The sequence below is a fragment of the Carassius auratus genome, chromosome 30, assembly GCF_003368295.1.
Source record: "Carassius auratus strain Wakin chromosome 30, ASM336829v1, whole genome shotgun sequence".
Taxonomy (NCBI): domain Eukaryota; kingdom Metazoa; phylum Chordata; class Actinopteri; order Cypriniformes; family Cyprinidae; genus Carassius; species Carassius auratus.
Genome location: NC_039272.1, coordinates 11262160 through 11275677, shown reverse-complemented (window position 1 = coordinate 11275677; position 13518 = coordinate 11262160). Strand labels below are relative to the sequence as shown.

General features: G+C 36.5%; 1 protein-coding gene across 2 annotated transcripts in view; it reads right to left on the bottom strand.

Annotated features, from left to right (window-relative positions):
• Nucleotides 1-13518, bottom strand: part of LOC113049202 (death-associated protein kinase 1-like) — a 70289-nt gene that overhangs the window by 11592 nt on the left and 45179 nt on the right. For both annotated transcript variants that reach the window (XM_026211347.1, XM_026211348.1), the window contains exons 12-18: nucleotides 10809-10928; nucleotides 9705-9803; nucleotides 9127-9225; nucleotides 8306-8404; nucleotides 6233-6430; nucleotides 5826-6023; nucleotides 3886-3984 (exon numbers count right to left, since the gene is read on the bottom strand). In XM_026211347.1, coding sequence (XP_026067132.1) covers nucleotides 3886-3984; nucleotides 5826-6023; nucleotides 6233-6430; nucleotides 8306-8404; nucleotides 9127-9225; nucleotides 9705-9803; nucleotides 10809-10928 — 912 coding nt within the window. The remainder of the gene's footprint in view (nucleotides 1-3885; nucleotides 3985-5825; nucleotides 6024-6232; nucleotides 6431-8305; nucleotides 8405-9126; nucleotides 9226-9704; nucleotides 9804-10808; nucleotides 10929-13518) is intronic.

Here is a 13518-nt window from a genome sequence, read left to right as displayed (position 1 = left end):
TTTCATCTGCTCAGTATTACCAGACCACCACACTAATAAAGCTCAGATAGATACAGAGATACAGAGAGAGAGAGAGAGTGTGTGTGTGTGTGTGTGTGTTTGCAGGGTAGGGTGTAAAAGAGAGAGTGAGAAGCTAACAAGAAAAAGTGAGAAAGAAAGAAGAGAGAGAAAATCACCTAAGAGCTGAACAGCGTGACTCACAGTACATTACAACAGCGGGTGCAGTGATGATTATGGCTGACAGGTGCAATGCTGCCTTCAAGACATGTCAGATGATTGTATATATGAAATGGAGGTATATAAAAGACCCCACAAAAATGATCATTTCAAAACAATTATAAGTCTGAACCAGTGTGGCATCCTGGCACACAGTCATTCACTCATTTGCAACGGTTTCATGGGATTGCATGTGATTCTGTTCTGCCTGACTGTGGCTCTTACTGAAAAAGAGTTGTGATATAGTGGGTAATATTTTCCTTCAACGGTTCACCCACCACTTCTCACTTCTGCTGCGATCTGTCTGTCCGCCCATGGAAAATGTCTCTTCAGCTGCTAGAAGTCTATTTAGCACCGTACAGTCCAGGTGATGTCAATTTCACCATGGAATAAAATATTGCCTGGCTCTTAATATATATCCACTGTTCCAAAATTGGTATTTTTCTCTAACATTAAGTGTTTACATATATTGAAAAATAGATACTTTGATGAACACAAAGTTCAAAAGAACAGCATCCAAATACATTCGCAAACACACACACACACACACACACACACACACACACACACGCACACACACACACACACACACACACACACACATATCAGTATTAGTCATCAAATTAAAAATCCTAATAAATTGATACCTGGAAGCTTTGCCTCCATAATCTGGCACTAATGGACTAAACCCCAGGTGTCATTTATATCAAGCAACCCCCCTGGAAAAGGGGACTCATTTAAGGCAGTTCTACTTTTCTCATCATTTTACTTGGTAGCACCGGAATGATAAAATACATAATGAAAGCATCAATTACACAACTAATGCACCTCCTGTGCCGTCTAGTTTCACAGAGCTCTATAAAAGCTTTTTGTCTTTATCTGCAAGTAAAAAAAAAAAAAGAAAAAAAAAAGAAATACAAATGTGTTCATTTTATTACAACCTAAATGACACACATAGGAACGTCCCAGGAGGCTGTGGTGACAGCAGATGTGTGATTGTGAAATCAGCATTAGGAGACACCAGCTGCGGCGGGGCAATGGCCCCTGAAGGAAGCATGTTCCAGAGAAATGTCATATGGAAAAATGCTGTAAAACATACAAACCCAAAGAGAGCATTAGAGAAACCTTGAAACTCAGAGCAGAGCAGTCTTTGTTATCTGAAAAAAAAATCTGTTTACCCAAAACTCACCACAGTCACAGACCTCGACCAAAACCATTACTGATTTAACCCCTCAGAATACATGTACACAATCTCTCACACAGCAACACAAACCCACACTGAACACCTGGGGAACAACCAGAAACAGCTCTGATCCTCCTCAAACCGATGGGGACAATTTAACCAGACCCGACACACCCCACGCAGACGACAGCGAAAGAGGATGTGGTGAACGGAGCAGAGGTGTTAAAGCTCCGATGAAGAGGATAGTAATGGGAAAGCTTTGCTGCAGTGTAATTACTCTTATCTAACGTGGCTTGATTAAACAAAGACTTCACGAGATGTTACTGCAGAAATCTGCCCCATTTTCTTATTCACAGACTCTTTTTGTGTCTGTCTCCTCGTCTCCAGCTCAGCTATGTGTCCCCATGAGGATGTGCTTGAATTCATTTTATTGATTTATGGTCGACTCCCAAAAGATGCCTAAAAATCTCAAGGATGAATGGAGTTTCCTTATGTGAGGGAGCCAAATCTATTGTTTGCTTGACACATTGAGACTGCAGCTTATCATTAGTGTTCTGGAAAAGGGAGACATGAAAAATATATGAAGAGATGCCATAGTAGACCGTGAACCATCATGCTTGAGTGTTGTGCATGGCTTTGTGGCACATGTCTACATAGTTGAATAAGTGGCAATGTGACTGGTTACTGGTCCAGTTTAAAAGAGGCTTTCTTCCAAGTCTCAAATATTATGCCCCCCCCCCCCCCATTTTATCATAAAACAGGTGAAAATCATGGACTGAAACATACATACATTACTGTTTATATGGCGTCTAAGTCAGTATGTTTTTTGTTTTTTTAAGAAACTGATACTTTTATTCAGCAGGAAAAAATTCAATTGATTAAAAGGGACAGTTAAGACACTTATAAAGTACAAAAGATTTCTATTTCAAAATGATACTCTTTCGAAATTGATATTCATCAAATAATCTTTAGAAAACAATTCTACAAAAATATTAAGCAGCACAACTGTTTTCACCATTGATAATTATAAAATAATAATAAAATAATTATTGAGCAAAAAAATCAGCATATTTATATGATTTCTAAAAAAAAGATGTGACTGGAAAAATGGCTTTGCCATAACAGTAATAAATTACTTTTTTTTTTTTTAAATATATTGAAATAGCATAAAAATAGAAATATTGCTATTTTTACTGCATTTCTGATCAAATAAATGCAGCATTGGAAATCATATGAGAACAGTCTAAAAATTGCTTATATTTTACAATAAAGTCCCATTACTTAACTCCAGTTAATGCATTAGCTAACATTTACAGTGGGCAATACATTTGTTACAATATTTATTAATCTGTTAATAAAACAACTGTACATTGTTAGCCTAGGCCCCATAAATAACAGTACATTTTTATTTTAATAATGCAACATTTCATAAATGCTGAAATTAACATTCAGAAGTATTTTTCACTGCCAGCTCATGTAATTAAATTAGCGCAATGATGTAGTTAAATCATCTTACCAACCTCACACATTTGCATGGTAACGTATAGCCTGAAAAAAAAACGTGAGAAAAGGAGCAAAACATAAAGTGTGAAGGCCACATTAATCAATGGCGTACTATATATGGATGCCATATTTTTCTTTCTCAAGCCGCCGACCCATAAGCCTCTGGCAATAAATTATGGATTCTCTAAATTCCTGTGTGCTGTAACATGCATTGTGCATCAGCCACTATACAATATTAACACGAGGAGGAGCGCTTTGAGATGGTGTTGAGGCAAGGGGTGTGAGCAAGGGCCGGCCGAGGGGAAGGATGTTGGGGTTATTGATTGAAAACATACATTGTTTAGGATGAGTAGGTTGGGGGTTCATTGGGGCGTGCTGTCCCTCGCCGCTGCTGAAATAATGATTCTCCACTGGTACATTTTCATTCAAAACCTTCACTCTGGCAAAGCACATTTTAATGCACTAGGCTAATAACCTCCAGTAGAAGATACATCCTTATATTACAGACCAAAGAAATGCACAAATATCAGACATATAAATCCTGACAACCACATATTAAGAATGAGTCAGATTAAAAATCAGTCACTCAAAGGAGGGACACTCACACAATCACATAAGATCACGCAAACCGACAGGAGAGGCACTATATGAGACAAGACACAGCTGACTGAAAGATTAAAGACTAAGGACAGAATTGTAATCTAGGCTGTCGTGAATGATAAATGAACACTTATTTAAAGAGATAAAGAGACTGCAATTTGATTAATGTGCTAAGAGGGCAGGACACCGGCTCAGTGCTACACCTCAGTATCTAACACTAAAAGAAGACCGCAGCCAAACTACACAACAAAAACCTTTGGAGAGCATGTGAAACATAGGTTACTATTTTAAATATAGAAATATTACATATATATATATATAAAATACCGTTACAAATGATATATTATTTATTCACATCAAACCCCTGATGGTCTTGAACTTACATTAGTGATGGCTTCAGTGTTGGCTCCTGTAACACAGAGATGACGCACCACCTCCAGACCACCGTTACTAGCTGCCACGTGAAGAGGTGTCCTCCCAAACTACAGACAAATAGAAAGCACACATCCATTAACACCCTCTCTGAGAATTATTCATCGCAAATCGAACTAGAAAAGAAAATTGTTCAAGTGTATAACAGTGCAGAATGCTTATGATTCAATTTCATATGAATATAATTCAGTTCCTCTTGACCGGTACAGCCCTCAGTTAGAAGGAACTCAAATCGTCTTCCAGCTGTAATGGAAGTGCCATTTAAACATTTCACACATAATTAACAAGCATGCATAACTGGTATGTAAATATTCAAGAAAATTGCAACCAAATAAATGGGGTCACTTGAGGGGATTCTAAAGGGTTAGTTCACCCGAGAATGAATATTTGTCCATGTTCTACTCACTTTTGAATTATCGTAGGTGTGTGTGACTTTTCTTCATTCAAAATAATCCCTTTGAAGTCATATTAAAAAAATTGACTTTGCTCTTCCAAGTCTTTCAATGTGGTAAGCAGTTTGTCGTCAACGGTTAAGAAGACGTGAAATAAAGTGCACGAATCGATAATAAAACGTGCCTCACATGGCTCCGGGGGGTGAATAAAGTCCTCCTGTACCAATTCCATGCATACTTATAATATAAATATCCAGATTTCAAACATAATAAACACTTTTTTTCTCACTTCTGCTGAATGTGGAGAACCGGAAGACGTGCAGGTGGATGTCATAGTACATCAGCGCTGCGTGGTTAGTGACGAGTGTGGAGAGAGAACAAAACAAAACACTGGTCACGAATTAGAAGCACAAAAAGAGGATTTTTAAAGAAAAACGTCGGAGGATTTCGAAATAAGCCAAGAGGAGACCTCGAAATAAACCTTTGCTCCTACATTTCCCAGAGGTGTGCGCGACACATACGTCTTCCATCTTCCGCCTGCACGTCTTCTGTGTCCCAGAGTAAGCAGATGTTAGAAAAAAAGTGAAATCTGGATATTTATCTTACAAAAATGCATGGATTTGTTACAGGAGGCCTTTATTCACCCCCCGGAGCCATGTGAGGGATGTTTATTACAAAGGTGTCACTTTATTTCACATCTACTGAACTGTTGACAACAAACACCCGCTTACCCCCATTAAAAGACTTGGAAGAGCAAGGACAATTTTTTATATAACTCCAATTGGATTATTCTGAAAGTGTGAGAGTAGAACATGGACGAATTTTCATTCTTGTGTGAACTAAACCTCGAAGAACTGAAAAAGCAGTGGATGATGATTCAAGACAAAAAAGCGTACACATTAATACTTGAATAAGACAAAGGTAAAAACTAGTATATAATGGTTTCTGAAATGACTGGAGAAAAAAATCCCTTTGGGACCAAAACTATGTTTATAGAATATATATCCTTAAATTTTTCTTTAACTGCAAACATGTGGAAGCTTAAAGATTTTAGTTTGTTACAAGTCAAACGTAATTGCTTTAGTATGGAAGAACATTCAAAGACCTGTCCTTTCACAGTGGACCAAAGAGATGACTTATAACCTTGCTCTTGAAAAATTAAATTATGTAACTAGAGGTAAAGGGTTTTTAAAAAATATGTACAATTTGTTAATAGGTAGGTAAAGTTGTGATGACTGTAATTTGAAATTAGACATGAAATTATTTATATTATATTTTATTTTATAAGTGTATTTTATCATAAACCATTCAAACTGTATATATATTAAAAATGTCAAATGAAATAAAAACAATTCTTAAATAGCAATATTTTAAAACAAAATACTAATAAAACTGACAAAAGCATGAGATGTGATTACTAAAAATTAAACTTTAAAAAGAAAAAAATTAAATGGTAAAATTTTTTTTTAGAGGATATACCAATCCTGTTTGAAACTCACTTTGTTGGGAATATCCAGATTGGCTTTAGCCGCACAGATCTGCATGACCACAGGCATGTTGCCGTCCTTGCAGGCGATGTGAAGGGGTGTGTTGCCGTGGCGGTCCTGGTGGTCCACATAACAGTGATGGCTGAGCAGACACTTCACCACTTCAATCTGACATCTCCTCACTGCCAAATGCAGAGCAATGTGACCGTCCTGAAATACACAGATGCATCAAACCATGATCAATGGTGAAGGGTAATCAATAATTGTTTTGAATGGCAAGCTACCAGTGTATACAACAAAAACAGCATGCATCAGAAGAATCAGAAAAATGTGTTTTAATATAAAAATTAATTAACAATAAAACACCCTACAGCACTTCAGTTGTTAATGGTTAATATTTAATAAGTGTCTGTCCTCACCTTATCAGCAGAGTCCAAGTCCGCCCCATGCTCCAGCAGACACTCCACAATGTCCTTGAAGCCGCGGGCAGAAGCGGTGAGTAACGGGCTCTCGCCCTCACGATTCCGGGCGTTCACATCACAGCCAGCCTCGCACAAGGCTCTGGCCACCGCAGAGTAACCGTGCCAGGCTGCACAGTGGAGAGGTGTCTCCTGCTCCTGTGGAGGCATGAAAACAGTCTTTGGCATTCAGACCAAGAGCTCATGAATAACCTTGAACACATGGAGCTAACAAAACATTAGTCTGTGTCAAGGCCGGTTCATGTGATGAATTGCTCTTAATTAGCTGTGACCCTGACACCTCCAATGAATGTGTCTGCCTCCTGGGATGGCGTGTGAATATTGGTTTTCTTTTGCAATTTTGGCTTTCAGAGCAGGATATTAAAATGAACGCAAAAGTAGGATGGTAACTAATATTGTGATCGTGGCAAAAGTAACCGCTATAAAATGATTTGTGTAATACTATTAAATAATAATTTGGTTGTGCACAATATTGATTGCTGTTGTAATAATTTAACTCACACATTATCCTAAAATGATTTTCTTTATTGCATTTCTCTTGAGTGGTGCTTCAGGCTCATTAATTTAAGGTACAGCATGTTTTTTAAGGGTGACTCCTTCCTGAAATCTATCAACTAGGACACTTTTGCTTACGTGGCGGGAGAGCACTCATGCCACTTCAGCACTCGCGAAACCATTTATTACACTTACATTTCCCACTGTCATCAAAGACATCTGAAATTAAGCATTTCCTTTTATAAAAGAAAAGTTGAAAGCATTCAAATTTAGGGGTTGGTGGGATTTTGGGTCTCTTATGCTCACTAAGGCTGAATTTCACTCCTTCAGAAATCATTCTAATATGCAGATTTTTTGATGATTAAAAAGTTTAAAAGACCAGTAGTTGTTTTAAACAAAAATACTTATATCACTATAAATGTCTTTACCGTCACTTTTAAACAATTTAATGCATCTTACTGGCTACTGTAGTGTCTATTGAAAACTATTTTAAAGTGCCCCTATTATTGATTTTGGAAAATGAGCTTTCTTGCAGTGTGTAACACAGCTCTAAAAGAATGAAAACATCCTGCAAAGTTTTAAATCTGAAAGTGCACCGTGTATAAAGTTACTCTATCTCAAAAGAAAGAGTTGACTTTGAATCATTAAAGCGAGTCATTTTTAAAATAAATCCCGAGCCGTTTCATATGACATCAACATGAAACATTAGTATATTGCCCGCCCACTTGTTGGTCTTTTCAATGAAAGTGTTTTTTTGACCTTGCATGCATGTCAGCCTGGTGTTGGGGACTCCCAAAACCAAAATATGAACCTTTCATTACCCATAATGGAGCACTTTAAAATAATTATGAAATGTGAAATAATAATAATAATAATAATAAGATACACTTAATTTCTTCATCATTAAAAACAGTACTTCATGTGGACTCACATGAGATGAAGACGCAGAAGGCTAATAAGAGTAGCTTTATTTACATGCCTCATGGGGGCAGACGTCTCATGACTGATGAAACAACTAAGGTCACATGACCAACCCAACACTACTCTTTTTAGATCTGTAATTACCCTTTAAATGTAGGGTGATGAAGTATCATGTCTGCACGAACAGGGTGTGGCGAGATATGCAAATACATACACTGACAGTCAGGTAGGACAGTGTATTGTAATCATAATCCTTTGAACCAAGCAATATCATTGGATGAACATTTTAAGGTTCTATGCCTTCCTCAGACAATATAAACATATATAAATTCATTTAGACCACTTAGGTTTCTAATTGCAATCATGATGTGAAAAGACTTTTAAGTAGCATAAAAATAAAAAATAAAAATCTCAAAATAAATCGGTCATCTATTAAATTCAATTACTGTTAATATCGCATTTGCACAATGGTAACTGAACTTTTGTGTGATTCGGCAACCACAAAGCTTGGTGTCATATTAGTCCACAGTGGCTTGGACTGTTCAGAGTGGTGTAGATCAGTTTGTGTGTGTGTGTGTGTGTGTGTGTGATACCTACCCGGTCCACTAGGTCAGGGTTGGCATGGATGCTGCAAAGGTATTGGACTACATCCACATTACCATAACGAGCTGCCACATGCAGAGCCGTTTCTCCAGACTAGAACAGAATGTCAAACATTACTCCCATCACACACTGACGTCTGCCCATAATTCAATGATGAGCAAGCACTTTATTAATGCGATTACACCTTGATGATCTGAACAAAAAAATGCAGTGACCATGTGTTTGTGTACATCAGGGAAACTATCAAAACTGCTGAACAAGAAACAGCTAAGAACTTCAGTGCAGGAACTGGAAAGGCTGCGTAAACAGAATGTGACCAGTTCAAGGGAGAGATCTCTTTGTGCTGAGAACTGCCAAAACCCTTCCCAAATCAGCTTTGCTCTGGACTTCCTCCTGGAAACAGTTCAGGCTGAGGCGGACGTTTAAAGATCTCGCTTTACACCCGTAATGAGGAAGCTGCGGACACGCCAAGTGTGATTCTGTAAGGCACTCCCGAAAAACCCCACAACACTTTACCCCGCCAATTCACTCGACTGACCGCAATTCACTGACGAGTGAGGCAGTCAACAATTATTTCATACAACGGCAAACCTCAGGCCAGCGAGTAACCATAGCAACTGCAAATTACCAATGGGAAGTAGAGAGGTGTGTGAACTCAGTAGGAAAGGTTTTCTGGAAAAAAAAATGCCGGATTGCCGGATGGGGAAAGCCTTTGAAAAATCGAATCTGTCCTCTCCCTGGGGTTGGGACTGTTGAGTGTGTGTGTGTGAGTGTGTGAGAGAGAGTGAGAGAGAAATGGAGAAAGATGGAGGCACCTTATCTTGGATGTCCAGAGGGCACTTCTTTTCATGCAAGAATTTCAAGGTCCCCACATGACCGTGTCGGGCAGCGTAGTAGATAGCATTGGCTCCAGTCTGAGGAAAAGAATGGCATGTTGTGTGTAGCTGTATGTATTTTCAGGTGTCTATCATGTCCAAATTTACCATTTAAACTCTGTTAAAACTACTAGTGAAACATATCCAGTGTCTTCCTCTAAGTGTGGTGTTGATACAATTGTTTGAATTAAATAAAAAAATTTTTTTTTAATTAAATTAAAACTTTTACATAATACATAAATACATAATAAAATAGAAAATACTGAATTGCAATATTTATTGTAATATATTATATACTACATTATATATTGATATATTATATCCATTCAATATTTAAATTGAAATACTATTTCACAATATTACAGTTTTTTTTATTTTACTTTGATCTAATACATTTAGTCTTGGTGAGCATTAAAAAATAAATAGATAAATAAATAAAAATTCACACCAACCACAAACTTTTGAAGAGTACATTATTTTCTTGCACATTAATTATGTGAGAGAATGGAGTACAACACCTTATCAAAGGCTTGAATCTCCGCTCCTTTTTTCATTAGCACATCAATGATCTGGACGTTTCCACAGCCCGCAGCAATCAGGAGCGGAGGGGTTCCGTGCTGAAATATGTGTACACACACACACACACACAAATCATTTTACTGAATATAACAAGGCACTAATAGCTTCTCATACCATTCAGAAGTAGCTTTAATTAATCTATAATTGTGAGTCAGCATGAACATGCCAATTCAAATTAGCCTGATTCTTTTTTTTTATTGTTTGCACAGCAGTTTTAATTGGCGAAGAGCAATCATGGTGGATGGTAAAACATTTTTGCAGGCGCAAAACTGAATTGTTTCTCAAGAATGGTGATAAACTCCTCTGAATGAATAAATGCATGGGAGTCATGGGAATAGTGTTCACCGTGTATTATATATACACAGATAGCGCTGGACAGCTGTGAGCAATACAATTAAAAGCATGCTTGATTCCTTCACATCTGTGAGCAGACTACGGTTTCATCAACCTCGGCCTCATTAGCTCCTTCTAAACACACTCTTTTCCTGTGTCACACACATGTACACACAAGACATTCCAACATATACAGACACTCACACCCAAAAAAAACTTAACCAGAAAATTTGTCTGGTTTTCTAGTAAAACATAAAAAAAAAAAACTGTTTACTATAACATTTGTTCAGAGAGTTAAAGATTTGTAATTTTGATTAATACAAATTGTTCAATAAAAATTTTTCTAAAATGTATCTTGCTATAAAGATGTTTCAATATTTTTTACTGGACAAAACTATTGCTGATTACTGATTGAGACATTTTTTTTTTTTTTGCAGAGTCTCCTTGCAAATTTATGAAATGTTTATAGCATAATAATGGAAATTATTCCTCAAGTCTCTTTCATTCCATTCAAAATTCCCCTATACAAAGCACAGTCTCACACAAATGGGATGAGACATGGTCCAGTGACTGTTTCTCAGTCACTCGCTGTGTCACCCTTCGCTGAAAACAACAGTCAACTCAGGTTGGCCACTGATCACTTGGACAGAGACCATAAGCATGACTGTCATCCCCACATCACCTCTATGAGTCTTGCTTTGTCTTCTTACCTTGTTAGGTTGATTAATATCATAGCTGGTCAGAGATCCAAGCAGGTGTTTTAGACCAGGAACATTGTCGTCGTTGATTGCGTGGATTATAGCCTTCATAACAAATGAGTCCTCCTCATCCTGTCAAAAAAACTAAATCAATGAATTTAAAAATACCTTTATGATTAACAGACCAAATCACATACAACAAGTACACATTACATTTATCAGAGTGATACACTAACATTCAAAAATTCGGGATCAGTATGATTTTTTTTTTTGCTTTTCATTTATTCCACAAAAATGCATTACTCTGAAGGTAAAGACTTTTATAACCTTACAAAAGATTTGTATTTCAAATAAATGGTGTTTTATTGAAAATTCTATTCATCAAAGAATTGTTGACAAAAACTGTATCAAAAGTTTCTTTAATATTAATAATATTAAGCATGTAAAAATATTACAATTTAAACAGTTTGAAATATACTATCACTATATACTTTTTTTTTTTTTTTTTTACTATTTTTAATGAAAAAAATGCAGCCTTGATGAGCCTGAAAAACTTCTTTCAAAATTTCCTTACCGTCCTCAAACTTTTTCAAGTTTTTCAAACAGATTCAAGTTTTAGGTTTTAGGTCGAATGAATAAATTATTTGAATGAATCATTTTTGTATAGATTTGGAATTTTTAGTGGACAGATTAAGTAAAGATTTTTTGACATTAATATACTTCCATAGATCAGGCCTGGAGTCACGAGTAAGAATTAAACCTAACAATGTGAGCTACAGAGTTCCAACATGTCTCTTGAACAGCTCTGACTTGATCTTTTTATGAATAAAAACAAGCACAGCTGTCATAAATATCAGATGAAAAACTGTCAACATGACAGTATTTAGGCTACTATTCAATGAGCTTTAGAAGGGAAAAACAACAGCAAGCATCCTTTGACAGTCAAACTTTGAGCAAATCCTAGTATGCTCAGTAGTATTACAGTTGGTCTTATCAGCAAATACACAGCGTGAAGTCCTAATCCTATTGAATAATGCAGACGAGGGGCGGAGAAGAGACCACGCTTTCTCTTCCCTGCTTGACTGCTGCTTTGTGAGCTATGTGACCCAGCCACCTCCGAACAGCAGCTGACAGTTCAGACGTGTGGGACAAAACACTCAAATACACAGCTATATGGAAACTGGACTGGCCGTGAAGGAAGAAAAGAGAAAAAGAGAGTATGTGTGCATGTGTCTAATGAAGGAGTGTACAGGAACATCACCCACATACACGTCTCATACTATTCCACAGAACGCACTCTCGAACACACTCTACAAACAGCCAGAGGCTTCTAAAGAATGCGATGCTGGAGACACTCATGGAGCGTAAAACATGACTGTGTCATTTTATGTGACCTTTAGGTGATGAGTGTGGAAACTTGTTCTACGAATATTGTGGAAAGACCATGACGCAGTTATGGTATCAGATGACATAACCATGCACTTAACAATATATAATTTAGTACTGACAGCCATATTCATTTGAAATGGAATTTAAAAAGAATTTTAAAGAAAAACTTGCACGTTAAAACCATTCAGTAAGATTGTGTAATGTTTTTGAAAGAATACAAAATATAAAACAGCAATATTGTGAAATATTATTATTCTGTCTAAAAAAAGGGTCCTTTATTTCTTTGATGCAAAGCTGAATTTTCAACAGCCATTAATCCAGTCTTCCGGGTCACATCCTTCAGAAATATGAATAATAATAATAATAATAATAATAATAATAATAATAATAATAATAATAATAATAATAATAATATTTGCTGCTTAAGAAATATTTATTTTTTATTATCAATGTAGAAAATGATTCATTAATGAATAGAACGTTCTAAAAGAACAGAGCAGCATTTATTTGTAACAGAGATTTGGTGTAACATTTTAAAAGTCTGCTGTCACTTTTGATCAATTTAATGCATTGTTACTGAATAAAAGTATTTTTTTTTCAAACAAACAAAAACACTTTTGAATCGTAACGTACAGATGGATTTTTAGAATGATAAAGGATGTCACATCTTAATTATTGTTGCTGACACTTCCTGTGAGATCCACCCATTTCCTGTTCACACAGAAACCCCAAATTTCTCACAGATATAAGTTCACTATAAAGATTAAGTGCACTATTTCTTAAGGTTACAGTATTATCATAATGCAGGTAATATTAAAAATACATTTGAAGTTAAATGATCACCTCAGGTGAGGTAAAAACATTTCTTTTATGGCAATATGTGACGTGTAAGAAGCAGGTAAAAAGAGAGATAGTAAGCTGTAAAGTTTAGATAACAATTTATGTAGCACTACGGCAATAACTCTATAATCTTCAGGCTTATCACACATCACTAAGCAAATATCTGGCCAGTATAAAGACCATGCAAAACCGCACATGGCTGTACGAGTCTCAGTGAATGTGCTCGTATTCGGTTGGATGAGCCATCTGACTTCATGGCAAGCTTCAATATAAACTCTCATTTCAATCGGCAATCATGCGTGTTAATGTGTTAAACAGTAATCATTCCAAAACCTGAGTAATTTATTATAGTCCTAGTAAATTTTGTGTGGAGTTGCCTTGCATGTGTGTGTCAGCCTCTACTAAGGTGTGTGGACCTCATTAGATCGGTTCATCTCAGAAATACAGACCAAAAATTTGGGAAATCTACCTCATTTTCTCAAATCCTTATGAC